This window comes from Taeniopygia guttata, chromosome 7 (genome assembly GCF_048771995.1).
Source record: "Taeniopygia guttata chromosome 7, bTaeGut7.mat, whole genome shotgun sequence".
Classification (NCBI taxonomy): Eukaryota; Metazoa; Chordata; class Aves; order Passeriformes; family Estrildidae; genus Taeniopygia; species Taeniopygia guttata.
Window position 1 is genome coordinate 4,172,820 of NC_133032.1, and position 13,975 is coordinate 4,186,794.

The 13,975-nt window shown below is 55.3% G+C and overlaps 1 protein-coding gene and 1 long non-coding RNA gene across 6 annotated transcripts in view; one reads left to right on the forward strand and one right to left on the reverse strand.

The window, feature by feature from the left end:
- The window catches only part of SMC1A (structural maintenance of chromosomes 1A), a 41,668-nt gene extending 28,653 nt beyond the window's left edge, over window positions 1-13,015 (reverse strand). For 4 of the 5 annotated variants that reach the window (XM_041717415.2, XM_041717416.2, XM_072931977.1 and 1 more), the window contains exons 1-9: window positions 12,557-12,690; window positions 11,563-11,751; window positions 8,625-8,737; window positions 6,309-6,512; window positions 5,203-5,441; window positions 4,130-4,388; window positions 2,223-2,363; window positions 2,054-2,136; window positions 334-541 (exon numbers count right to left, since the gene is read on the reverse strand). In XM_041717415.2, the coding sequence (XP_041573349.1) occupies window positions 334-541; window positions 2,054-2,136; window positions 2,223-2,363; window positions 4,130-4,388; window positions 5,203-5,441; window positions 6,309-6,512; window positions 8,625-8,737; window positions 11,563-11,751; window positions 12,557-12,665 (1,545 nt within the window). In that variant the 5' untranslated portion in view covers window positions 12,666-12,690. Of the gene's footprint in view, window positions 1-333; window positions 542-2,053; window positions 2,137-2,222; window positions 2,364-4,129; window positions 4,389-5,202; window positions 5,442-6,308; window positions 6,513-8,624; window positions 8,738-11,562; window positions 11,752-12,556 lie in introns of all 5 variants that reach the window. The other variant, XM_072931975.1, reaches the window with a different exon arrangement.
- Window positions 11,568-13,686, forward strand: LOC140684546 (uncharacterized). The gene is made up of 2 exons (XR_012056934.1): window positions 11,568-11,740; window positions 12,514-13,686. It is a non-coding gene; the product is annotated as an uncharacterized lncRNA (long non-coding RNA).
- Window positions 13,687-13,975: the final 289 nt, after the last annotated feature.

Below are 13,975 nucleotides of genomic sequence, written 5' to 3' on the forward strand. Positions count from 1 at the left end.
TTTGGGGCAGTTTTTGGAGGGGTTCTAAGGCAGTTTTTGGGGCAGTTTTAGTGCAGTTTCTGATGGGGTTTTGGGGCAGTTTTGGGGCCGTTTTGGGCACTTTCTGGGCCAGTTTTGGTGCAGTTTCTGCAGCGGTTTTGGGGCAGTTTTGGGCAGTTTCTGGTGCAATTTTGATGCAGTTTCTGAGGGGGTTTTGGGGCAGTTTTGGGCAGTTTCTGGGCCAGTTTTGGTGCAGTTTATGGGGCAGTTTTGGCACAGTTTCTGGTGCAGTTTTGGTGCAGTTTCTGAGAGAGTTTTGGTGCAGTTTCTGGGCAGTTTTGGGGCTCCCCTCACCACGGAGCCGGGGTAGAGGCGCTTGATGCTGTCCATGATCTCGGCTTTGCGCTGCTGCCGGCTGCTCTCCTGGCGGTCGATGCGAGCGTCCCCGAGCTGCTCCATCACCTGGTTCAGCTCCTTGTTGATCTCGTCGATGCGGCGCTTGGCCAGCTCCACCTCCTCCGTCAGCTCACCCTCCAGGCGCTTCTGCTCCTCCAGCGATTGCCTGGGGGGGAAAAAGGGGGATTTGGGGGTGATAAAGGGGATTTGGGGGGAGAAAAAGGGGATTTGGGGGGAGAAAAAGGGGATTTGGGGGGCTGATCCCATGCACTCCAGGCGCTTCTGCTCCTCCAGGGATTGCCTGGGGGGGAAAAAGTGGATTTGGGGGTGGAAAAGGGGATTTGGGGGGTCAATCCCAGGTCCTAGAGCTGCTTTAGCTCTTCTAGAGATTGTCCTGTGGGGAAAAAGCAGGATTTGGGGGTGAAAAGGGGGATTTGGGGGGAGAAAATGGGGATTTGGGGGGAGAAAAAGGGGATTTGGGGGGAGAAAAATGGAATCTGGGGGGAGAAAAAGGGGATCTGGGGGTTTGGGGGGCTGATCCCCCGACTCTCTGACAGGAATTGGGACATGGGGATGACCTGGGGACCCCTCCAGCCCCCTTGGGGACACTTCAGCCCCACCTGGGGACACTCCAGCCTTTTTGGGGACACTCCAGCCCCCCTGGGGACACCTTGGGGACATTCCAGCCCCCCTGGGGACTCCTTGGGGACGCTTCAGCCCCACCTGGGGACACTCCAGCCTTTTTGGGGACACTCCAGCCCCCCTGGGGACACCTTGGGGACATTCCAGCCCCCCTTGGGGACACTCCAAACGCCCTCGGGACACCTTGGGGACACTTCAGCCCAACTTGGGGACACTCCAGCCTCCCCTGGGGACACTCCAGCCCCCCTTCGGGGACACTCCAGCCCCCCTTCAGGGACATTCCAGCCCCCCTTGGGGACACTTTGGGGACACTCAGCCCCCTCTGGGAACATCTTGGGGACACTCCAGCCACCCTGGGGACACCTTGGGGATACTCCAGCCCCCCTTGGGGACACTCCAGCCCCCCTGGGAACATCTTGGGGACACTCCAGCCACCCTGGGGACACGCCAGCCCACCTTGGGGACACTCCAGCCCCCCTGGGAACATCTTGGGGACACTCCAGCCACCCTGGGGACACGCCAGCCCACCTTGGGGACACGCCAGCCCCCCTTGGAGACACTCCAGCCACCCTGGGGACATCTTGGGGACACTCCAGCCCCGCTTGGGGACACCTTAGGGACACTCCAGCCCCACTTGGGGACATCTTGGGGACACTCCAGCCCCACTTGGGGACACCCTGGGGACACTCCAGCCCCCCTGGGGACACCTTGGGGACACTTCAGCCCCCCTTGGGGACACTCCAGCCCCACTTGGGGACACTCCAGCCCACTCTGGGGACATCTTGGAGACATTCCCACCACCCTGGGGACATCTTGACACTTCAGCCCCACTTGGGGACACTCCACCCCCCTTGGGGACATCTTGGGGACACTCCAGCCCCCCTGGGGACACCTTGGGGACACTCCAGCCTCCCCTGGGGACACTCCAGCCTCCCTGGGGACACTCCAGCCCCATTGGGGACATCTTGGGGACACTTCAGCCCCCCTTGGGGACACTCCAGCCCCCCTGGGGACACCCCGGGGACACGCCACCCACTTGCTGGTGGCGATGTACTCCTCGAGCTTCTCGATGCGCTTCTGGTTCTCCTCGATCTCCCGCAGCTTCTGCTTGATCTTGGCCTGGGGACAGCAGGGACAGGTGGGGCCAGGTGGGGTCGGGGACAATTCGGGGACAATTTGGGGACAATTTGGGGAGCCCAGCTCACCTCGGTCTCCACCTTCTTCCTCTCCTCCAGGTCCAGCCGGTCCTGGTCGGCCTTTTGGTCGCGGTTGAACTTCTCGAGCTCCTGGGCCAGCGTGGCCGCGCGCTTGCTGGCCTCCTCCTTCAGCCGGTGGTACTTCTTCACCTGGGGCACAGGGTGGGAGTCACCTGGGGGCTCACCTGGAGGGGTTCACCTGGGGGGGGTTCACCTGGAGGCAGGGGGGGGGGGGGGTTCACCTGGAGAGGATAACCTGGGGCCTCACCTGGGGGGGGGTTCACCTGGAGGCTCACCTGGGCGGGTTCACCTGGAGGCTCACCTGAGCCAGCTCACCTGGGATCCACAGAACCCTCCTAACCCTTCCCAAATCCCACAGGATCAGCACATCTGATCAGCACACCTGGCTGGGCTCACCTGGGAGCCAGGGAGCCCTTCCCAAACCCCAAGATCAGCACACCTGGATCAGAACACCTGGCAGGGCTCACCTGGCTGGGTTCACCTGGGAGCCACAGAACCCTCCCCAAACCCCAAATCCCACCCCACACCTGGTTCTCCTCCAGGGTCAGGTCTCTCTCCTGGCTCTGGCTCGCCTCCATCCTTCCCAAAAACCCCAAAACCCCAAATCCCACCCCATACCTGGTTCTCCTCCAGGGTGAGGTCTCTCCCCTGGCTCTGGCTCTCCTCCATCCTTCCCAAAAACCCCAAAATCTCACCTGGCCCACCTCTCCCAAACCCCAAATCCCACAGGATCAGCCCGTACCTGGTTCTCATCCAGGGTGAGGTCTCTCTCCTGGCTATGGCTCTCCTCCATCCTTCCCAAAAACCCCCAAAACCCCAAATCCCACCCCATACCTGGTTCTCCTCCGGGGTCAGGTCTCTCCCAAATCCCAAATCCCCCAAATCCCACCCCGTACCTGGTTCTCCTCCAGGGTCAGGTCTCTCCCAAACCCCAAAACCCCAAATCCCACCCCGTACCTGGTTCTCCTCCAGGGTCAGGTCTCTCCTGTGGCTCTGGTTCTCCTCCATCCCTCCCAAAAACCCCAAAAGCCCAAATCCCACCCCATACCTGGTTCTCCTCCAGGGTCAGGTCCCTGCTCTGGCTCTCCTCCATCCTTCCCAAAAACCCCAAACCCCACCCCGTACCTGGTTCTCCTCCAGGGTCAGGTCTCTCCCAAACCCCAAATCCCACCCCATACCTGGTTCTCCTCCAGGGTGAGATCTCTCTCCTGGCTCTGGCTCTCCTCCATCTTTCCCAAAAACCCCAAATCCCACCCCATACCTGATTCTCCTCCAGGGTGAGGTCCCTGCCCTGGCTCTGGCTCTCCTCCATCCTTCTCAAACCCCAAAATCTCACCTGGCCCACCTCTCCCAAACTCCAAATCCCACGGGATCAGCCCACACCTGGCTCTCCTCCAAGGTCAGATCCCTCCCAAACCCCAAAAACCCCAAATCCAACCCCATACCTGGTTCTCCTCCGGGGTCAGGTCTCTCTCCTGGCTCTCGCTCTCCTCCATCCTTCCCAAAAACCCCAAAACCCCAAATCCCACCCCGTACCTGGTTCTCCTCTAGGGTCAGGTCTCTCCCAAACCCCAAAACCCCCAAATCCCACCCCGTACCTGGTTCTCCTCCGGGGTCAGGTCTCTCTCCTGGCTCTCGCTCTCCTCCATCCTTCCCAAAAACCCCAAAACCCCAAATCCCACCCCGTACCTGGTTCTCCTCCAGGGTCAGGTCTCTCTCCTGGCTCTGGCTCTCCTCCATCCTTTCCACACCCCAAAATCTCACCTGGCCCACCTCTCCCAAACCCCAAATCCCATCGGATCAGCCCGTACCTGGTTCTCCTCCAGGGTGAGGTCTCTCCCCTGGCTCTGGCTCTCCTCCAATCCTTCCCAAAAATCCCAAACCCCACCCCGTACCTGGTTCTCCTCCAGGGTGAGGTCTCTCCCCTGGCTCTGGCTCTCCTCCTCCATGCGCTCCTCGAACTCCTGCCGGGATTTCTCCACGGAGAGCATCTCCTTCTCCAGCTCGTCCATGTCTGCCTTTCGTTTCTTGTACTGCTTCTGGGCGTTCTGCAGTGACTTCCGCGCCGCCTCCAGCTTCTTGATCTTGTGTGAGGTGTTCTCCTTGGCCTTGATGTACTGTGGCCGCTTCTGGTTCAGCTCCGAGTCCTTCTCCCTGTGGGGCACCACGGGAGTGGGGTTCAGGGCTTGGTTTTGGGGTTTGTGGATGGTTTTGGGGTTTGGTTTGGGGTTTGTGCCTGGTTTTGGGGTTTGTGCCTGATTTTAGGGTTTGGTTTGAGGTTTGTGCCCAGTTTTGGGGTTTGTGCCTGGTTTTGGGGTTTGGTTTGGGGTTTGTGCTTGGTTTTGGTACCTGGTTTTTGGGTTTGTACCTGGTTTTGGGGTTGGTTTTGGGTTTGGTATCTGGTTTTGGGGTTTGGTACCTTGATTTGAGTTTGGTACCTGGATTTGGGGTTTGTATATGGTTTTGGGGTTTGTACCTGGTTTTGGAGTTTGTGCTCGGTTTTGGGGTTTAGTTTTGGGGTTTGTACTTGGTTTTGGGATTGATACATGGTTTTGTGCTTGGTTTTGGGGTTTGGTACCTGATTTCCACTCCCAAGTCGAGCATTCCCACCCCAAATCCAGCATTCCCACCCCCAAATTCAGGATTCCCACCCCCAAATTCAGGATTCCCACCCCCAAATTCAGGATTCCCACCCCCAAATTTGAGGATTTCCCATCTCTGTTTGAAGATGGGTGCCCCCAAATGGAGGATTCCCACCCCCAAATCCAGCATTCCCCCCCCCAAATCCAGCATTCCCACCCCCAAATCCAGCATTCCCACCCCCAAATCCAGCATTCCCACCCCCAAATCCAGCATTCCCACCCCCAAATCCAGCATTCCCACCCCAAAACTGTGGATTCCCACCCCCAAATCCAGCATTCCCACCCCAAATTCAGCATCCCCACCCCCAAATCCCCAGGCTCCTCACTTGATCTCCTTCTCGATCTGCTGCTGCTCCCTCATCATCTTGCCCAGCTCCTTCTTGCGGTCCTTGAGCTCGTCCTCCACCCTGTCCATCCTCTTCTTGTCCTTGTCGATCTCGCGGTTCTTCAGGCCCAGCTCCTTGTTCAGCTTCTCGATCTCGGCCTCGTTGTGGAACAGTTTGAAAAGCTGCAGCTGCACCTGGGCCCGAACCACCTCGTCCTTCAGCCGCTGGTACCGGTCAGCCTGGGGGGGAGAGGGGTGAGCCGGGCCTTGGGTCAGCCTGGTTCTGCTCAGACCTGGGCTTTGGGTCAGCCTGGGCCTGGTTCTGCTCAGACCTGGCCTTTGGGTCAGCCTGGTTCTGGTTCTGCTCAGACCTGGCCTTTGGGTCAGCCTGGTTCTGGTTCTGCTCAGACCTGGCCTTTGGGTCAGCCTGGTTCTGGTTCTGCTCAAAGCTGGGATTTGGGTCAGCCCGGGCCTGCTCAAACCTGGGCTTTGAACCTGGTTCTGGTCAGGAGGTGCTCAAACCTGGGCTTTGGGTCAACCTGGGCCTGGTTCTGCTCAGGAGCTGCTCAAAGCTGGGCTTTGAGCCTGGTTCTGGTCAGGAGGTGCTCAAACCTGGGCTTTGTGTCAGCCTGGGCCTGGTTCTGCTCAGGAGCTGCTCAAACCTGGGCTTTGGGTCAGCCTGGTTCTGGTTCTGCTCAAACCTGGGCCTGGTTCTGCTCAGGAACTGCTCAAACCTGGTCTTTAGGTCAGCCTGGTTCTGCTCAAACCCGGGCCTTTGGGTCAGCCCAGGCCTGGTTCTACTCAGGAGCTGCTCAAACCTGGGCTTTGGGTCAGCCCGGGCCTGGTTCTGCTCAGGAGCTGCTCAAACCTGGGCCTAGGCCTGGCTTTGGTCAGGACATCCTCGGGGTTTGGGCCTGGCTCTGCCCAGGAGCTTCTGGAGCTCAGGCTCTGTCCAGACCATTCCCAGGCCTGGCTCTGCCCAGCACATCCAACCATTCCCAAAACTCTCTCTTCCCAGAATTCTGAGCATTCCCAAAACCCCCTTTCCCCAGGACTCCACCCATCCCCCAAAACCCCATTTTTCCCCAAAATCCCGAGCGTCCCCACCTCCTCCTTCTCCTGCTTGGCCTCCTTGCGTTCGGCAGCGATGTTCTTCTTGCGGTGGTAGTTGAACTGCGTGTCCTCCTCAGCCTTCACCATCTCCTTCTTGCGCTTGTCGTACTCGGGGGCGAGTTCCCCCGAGCGGCTGATCTCCTCGAAGAGCGCCGTGCGCTCCTTGGGGTTCTTCATGGCGATGGACTCCACTGCTCCCTGAAAAACAGGGAAAAAACAGGGAAAAAATGATCCTAAATCCCTGAGAGACATCCCCAAATCCCCGGGGATCTCCTCAAAGAGCGCCGTGTGCTCCTTGAGGTTCTTCATGGCGATGGACTCCACTGCTCCCTGGAAACATGGGGAAAAAATGGTCCTAAATCCCTGAGAGACATCCCCAAATCCCCGGGGATCTCCCAAAACAGAGCCATGCGCTCCTTGGGGTTCTTCATGGCCATGGACTCCACTGCTCCCTGGAAAAATGGGGAAAAAATGGTCCTAAATCCTTAAATTCTTGTGAGAGATCCTTAAATTCCTGTGAAAGATTCCCAAATTCCTCTGAGAGATTCCCAAATCCTGAGAGGGAATCCCCAAATCCCTGAGATGTCCTCAAACAGAGCCATGCCCTCCTTGGGGTTTTTCATGGCCATGGACTCCACTGCTCCCTGGAAAACGGGATTAAAAATGGTCCTAAATCCTTAAATTCTTGTGAGAGAACCTTAAATTTTTGTGAAAGATCCCCAAATCCCTGTGAGAGATCCCCAAATCCTGAGAGGGAATCCTCAAATCCCTGAGATCTCCTCAAAGAGCGCCGTGCACTCGTTGGGGTTCTTCATGGCCATGGACTCCACTGCTCCCTGAAAACATGGGGGAAAAATGGTCCTAAATCTTTAAATCCCTGTGAGAGATCCTTAAATTCCTGTGAAAGATCCCCAAATCCCTGTGAGAGATCCCCAAATCCTGAGAGGGAATCCTCAAATCCCAGGGGATCTCCTCAAAGAGCGCCGTGCACTCCTTGGGGTTCCTTCATGGCGATGGACTCCACTGCTCCCTGAAAAAATGGGATTGGAAACCTTAAATTCCTTTCAGAGATCCCTAATCCCTGAGAGGGATCCTTAAATTCCTCTGAGAGATCCCTAATTCCTGAAAGGGAATCCCCAAATCCCTGAGATCTCCTCAAACAGAGCCATGCCCTCCTTGGGGTTCTTCATGGCCCTGGACTCTACTGCTCCCTGAAAAAATGGGAAAAAATGGTCCTAAATCATTAAATTCTTCTGAGATCCTTAAATTCCTGTCAGAGATCCTTAAATTCCTGTCAGAGATCCCCAAATCCCTGAGATCTCCCAAAGAGCGCCGTGCGCTCCTTGGGGTTCTTCATGGCCATGGACTCCACTGCTCCCTGGAAACATGGGGAAAAAATGGTTCTAAATCCTTAAATTCCTGTGAGATATCCTTAAATCCCCGTGAAAGATCCCCAAATCCCTGTGAGAGATCCCCAAATCCCATGGGATCTCCTCAAAGAGCGCCGCGCGCTCCTTGGGGTTCCTTTGTGGCCATGGACTCCACTGCTCCCTGAAAAAATGGGATTGGAAATGTTCCTAAATCCTTAAATCCCCGTGAGAGATCCTTAAATCCTGAAAGGGAATCCTTAAATCCTTAAATTCCTGTGAGAGATCCCCAAATCCTGAAAAGGGATCCCTAAATCCTAAAAGGGGAACCCCAAATCCCAGGCGATCTCCTCAAAGAGCGCCGTGCGCTCCCTGGGGTTCTTCATGGCCATGGACTCCACTGGTCCCTAGAAAATGGGATCAAAAAACCCCAAATCCCCCCCAAAAACCCCAAAATCACCTTCAAAACCCCAAAATTGCCCCCAAAACCTACCAAAACCCCAAAATCGGCCACAAAACCCCCAGAATCACCCCCAAAATCACCCTCAGAAACTTCCCAGAACCCCCAAATCGCTCCCAAAACCCCCAAAATTGCCCCCCAAAAGCTCCAGTATCACCCCCAAAACTGCTCCAATATCACCCCCAAAACTGCTCCAAAAAACCCCATAATCGCCCCCAAAACCCCCCAAAATCCCTTCAAAAACCCCAAAATCTCCCCCAAAACCCCTCCAAAAACCTCAAAATCGTCCCCCAAAATCCCACAAAGGCCCCTAAAACCCCCCCAAACCCCAAAATCTCCCCCCAAAAACTCCAAAATCGCCCCCCAAAAACCTCAAAATCCCCCCCAAAACACCTACAAAAACCCCAAAATCCCCCCCCCGAACCCCCAAATCGCCCCCAAACCCCCCAAAAACCCCAAAATCACCCCAGAACCCCTCCTCACCTGGAAGACGAGGAAGTTCCTGGCCTTGATGAGGATTCCCAGCTTCTCCAGCTCCTCGCTGTACTCGCTCAGCTGCACCACCCTGTTGTTGATCTTGTACTCCGAGGAGCTGCCTGGGATTGGGCATTTCGGGGGGTCAGGGGGGTCCCCCAAACCCTAAATACCCCAAAATCTGCCCCCCAAACCCTAAATTGCGCCCCCCCAACTCTGTGACCCCCAAAACTGTGCCCCCTTTGCACCCACAGGTAAAGGTGCGCTCATGGTCCCCTCCTCAGAGCTGCCTGTGCCGGGGGGCTTGGGAGAGATTTTGGGGGGTCACCCAAATCCTAAACAACCCAAAATGTGGTCCCCAAACCCTAAACACCCCAAAATCTGCCACCCAAACCCTAAACTGTGCCCCCCCAACTCTGTGACCCGCCAAACTGTGCCCCCTTTGCACCCACAGGTAAAGGTGTGATCGTGGTCCCCTCCTCGGAGCTGCCTGTGCTGGGAGGCTTGGGAGAGATTTTGGGGGGTCCCCAAAATCCTAAACACCCCAAAATCGGTCCCCCAAATCCCAAACTGTGCCCCCCAACTCTGTGACCCTCAAACCCACCCTAGAGCAGCCCCAAACCCCCCATAAATACCCCCAAAACACTCGGAATTGCCCCCAAACCTTCAGAATTGTCCCCAAATCCCCAGAAATGCCCCAGAACCCCAGACCAGCCCCCAAAACACTCGGAATTTCCCCGAACACTGTGGAAATGCCCCCAAAACCCCCGGCATTGCCTCCAAACCCCCAGAATTGCCCCCAAACTCGCAGAATTGCCCCCAAACCCACCCCAACCCCTATAAAACCCCTCAAACACCCCCAAAACCCTGTAAATCCCTCCAAAACCCACCCCAAACCTCCATAAACCCCCCAAAACCCTCCCCAAACCCCCATAACCCCCCCAAAACCCTCCCCAAACCCCCATAAATCCCCCCAAAGCCACCCCAAAACCCCCAGAATTGCCCTAAAACCCCTGGAACTGCCCCCAAACCCAACCCAAACCCACCCCAAACCCCCCGTAAATATCCCCAAACCCACCCCAAACCCCCATAAATCCCCCAAACCCACGCCAGAAATACCCCAGAAGCCCAAAAATCGCCCCCAAACCCCAATAAATCCCCCCAAACCCACCCCAGAGCAGCCCCAAACCCCCCATAAATACCCCTAAAACACTCGGAATTGCCCCCAAACCCTCAGAATTGTCCCCAAATCCCCAGAAATGCCTCAGAACCCCAGACCAGCCCCCAAAACCCCCAGAATCGCCCCCAAACCCCCATAAATCCCCCCAAACCTACCCCAAAACCCTGTAAATACCCTCAAACCTACCCCCAAACCCCCATAAATGCCCCCCCAAACCCCCATAAATGCCCCCCCAAAAGCCCAAAAATCGCCCCCAAACCTCCCATAAATCCCCCCCAACCCACCCCAGAGCAGCCCCAAACCCCCCATAAATACCCCCATAGCACTCGGAATTGCCCCCAAACCCTCAGAATTGTCCCCAAATCCCCAGAAATGCCCCAGAACCCCAGAATCGCCCCAAAACACTCGGAATTGCCCCAAACACCCTGGAAATGCCCCCAAAACCCCCGGCATTGCCTTCAAACCCCCGGAATTGCCCTCAAACTCGCAGAATAGCCCCCAAACCCACCCCAAAACCCCGTAAATACCCCCAAACCCACCCCAAACACCCCAAAACCCACCCCAATACATCTGAAACTGCCCCCAAACCCCATAAATACCCCCAATCCCACCCCAAAACCCCCAGAACTGCCCCCAAACCCCCCCATAAATACCCCCCAAACCCACCCCAAACTCCCTGAAACTGCCCCCAAACTGCATAAATATCCCCAAACCCATCCCAAACACTCCAAACCCCAATAAATCCCTCCAAACCCACCACAGAAATACCCCAAAACCCCCAGAATCGCCCCAAAACCCCCATAAATCCCCCCAAACCTACCCCAAAATCCCTGTAAAGACCCTCAAACCTACCCCCAAACCCCCATAAATCCCCCCAAACCCCCCATAAATACCCCCCAAACCCACCCCAAACTCCCTGAAACTGCCCCCAAACTGCATAAATATCCCCAAACCCATCCCAAACACTCCAAACCCCCATAAATCCCCCCAAACCTACCCCAAAATCCCTGTAACGACCCTCAAACCTACCACCAAACCTACCCCAAACCCCCATAAATGCCCCCCCAACCCCCATAAATCCCCCCAAACTCACATAAATCCCCCCCAAACCCACCCCAAACCCCAATAAATCCCCACAAACCACCCATAAATACCCGCCAAACCCACCCCAAACTCCCTGAAACTGCCCACAAACTGCATAAATATCCCTCAAACCCCCATAAATCACCCAAACCCATGCCAGAAATACCCCAAAAGCCCAAAAATCACCCCGAAACACCAATAAATCCCTCCAAACCCACCCCAGAAGTACCCCAAAACCCCCAGAATCGCCCCCAAACCCCCATAAATCCCCCCAAACTTACCCCAAAACCCCTGTAAATACCCTCAAACCTACCCCCAAACCCATCCCAAAGCCCCATAAATCCCCCCAAACTCCCATAAATCCCCCCCAAACCCACACTAAACCCCCATAAATCCCCCCAAACCCACCACAAACCCACTGTCAAAGCCCCGGAACTGCCCCCAAACCCCCCCATAAATACCCCCCAAACTCCCTGAAACTGCCCCCAAACTGCATAAATATCCCCAAACCCACCCTAAACCCCCATAAATCCCCCCAAACCTACCACAAAACCCCTGTAAATACCCTCAAACCTACCCCCAAACCCATCCCAGAGCCCCATAAATCCCCCCAAACTCCCATAAATCCCCCCCAAACCCACCCCAAACCCCCTTAAACGCCCCCAAACCCTCCTGCAGGCTCACCGACGATGACGCGGGCGAAGGTGCGGTCCTCGGCGCCCTCCTCGGAGTAGACCATGCTGACGAAGGCGCGGCTAGCCGCGGGCTTGCCCACGGGCGCGCCGTGGATCAGGTCCCGCAGCGTCTTCACCCGCAGGTTGCTCGTCTTCTCCCCCAGTACGAAGCTGATGGCGTCCATCAGGTTGGATTTGCCTGCCAAATTTGGGGGGGACACGGGCGGTTTAGGGGATGGGGGAGACCCCCGGGGTTGTTGGGGGGACCACAGGGAATGGGGGGTTGGAAGGAGCCCCGGGAATTGAGGGGAGGGCCCCAAGGAATGGGAGGAACTGAGGGAGTTTGGGGAATTGAGGGGGGGAGTCCAGGGAATGGGGGGAACTGAGGGAATTGAGGGGAGATTCCAGGGAAAAAGGGGGGAGTTCAGGGAATGGGGAGAACCCAGGAATTAGTGGGGGGACCCTAGGGAATGGGGGGTTGGAGGGAGCCCCGGGAATTCAGGGGGGACCCCTGGGAATGGGGGACTTGGAAGGAGCCCTGGAAATTGAGGGGGACCCCAGGGAATGAGGACTTAAAAGGAGCCTTGGGAATTGAGGGGGGACCCCAAGGAATGGGGGGGGACCCCAGAGGAAGAGGAGGGAGGCGAGGAAGGGGTGAGGGCTGTGGAGAATTATTGGAGACCCTAAAGTTCAGGAGGGGCCCCATGGAATGGGGGGGGACCCCAGAGGAAGAGGAGGAACCCCAGGGGAAGAGGAGGGAGGCGGGGGGGGGGGGGGGGGGCGCTGAGGGAGGGCTGTGGAGAATTATTGGGGACCCCAATAGGGCTTAGAAGGGACCCCCATGGAATGGGGGGGACCCCAATATTTAGGAAGGACCCCAGGAAGCGGGGAATCCCTCGGGCCCGGCGGGAAGAGGAAGAGGGAGCGGGGCGGCGTAAAAGAATTCGGTGTCACCCCTCAGAGACCATTACGGGAGCGGCGCCTTGAACCCCGCCGGGACTCACCGGAGCCATTGGGGCCGATGATGGCGGTGAAGCGGCGGAAGGGCCCGATGATCTGGCGGCCCTTGTAGGACTTGAAGTTCTCGATCTCGATGAGCTTCAGGAAGCCCATGGTAGTCCCGGGAAGTTTTTGAGGGGTCCCGGGAAGGTTTTGGGGGGTCCCGGGGCGCAGGGCGGGAAAGCGGCGGCTGCGGCGGCCGCTGAGGGACGAGACGCTGCGCCTCCCGATTGGCTCCGGGCGCTGTCAATCATCGCCGTAATCCCGCCTCCTCACCGCTGATAGGCCGGTGGTTTTCCTTGGCGGCTTCGTGGCGACGCGCCTCACGATAGGCTCTGGGAGCTGTCAATCATTATCGTGACCCCCGCCTTCTCGCTTCCTATTGGTTGCCAGTTTGAACGCAGGGGTGGTGGCGCGAGCGGGCTCATTTGCATGGAACGTACCAAGTCTGGAGGGAGGGAAGGGTGGAATGGGCCGCCCCGTCGCCATGGGTACGGGGGGACGCCGTGGGAGCAAAGCAAATTGGAGGATTTTGGGTAAAAATCGCGTTTCTTGGTGATCTTGGGACAAAAAACCTCGAGACAAGATTTATTCCTCGAGGTTTTTCCCTGTTAGAATGGTTCTATGACACCAAGATTATGAATTAACCTGGAATAGTAAACAATAACTTAAAGATGATCGCATGCTGTTTATATATATTTTTTTTTACAATATTATTCCTCATTAATGCCTATTTAACCTTCTATAAAATTAAAAGGCATTCATATACTTTGCGTTATAAGATGCTCATATAACCTGGCCTATCTCTACAATTTATTATTAATATAACATAAATTATATTGGCATTGACGCAATATATATCAATATACGTTGTACTTATATGTGTTGCTTACATAATCTAGTTTTCTGTATCTATATATACAGAGAAATAAAAGACAAACTGATATATTTACACAGTATATCTATGCAATCTATGTAACTATCTCTATATAATGCAGGCGTATATCTATATAGTTTCCTATATCTATATAATGTTTTACGTATTTGTGTAATCCAATACCTATATAACCTAAATCATAGCTTTTTATATCTATATAACCTGAATAAAACTTTCATACCTATATATCCTGATATAAATAACTTTTTTTTTTTTACAACTTAATGGGTATTATATGGTTAACCAAGTGCTTAATGATGAACAGAGAAAAAAAAGAAGAAAATTCTCATCAGGTGGATAACTTTAGGTAAGTATGATACTAACGAGAAATTCATAAGTGTAAAGCAAATTAGCCACAAAATGGAGATAACCTGAGATCAAATGAAATACAAACGTTGTTAGCAACAGCTTATTAGTGCTGGACAAATAAAGAGTGTTTTGGATAATAAGTCATTGTTATCCAAATATTCTTCTTGTATTCTCACCT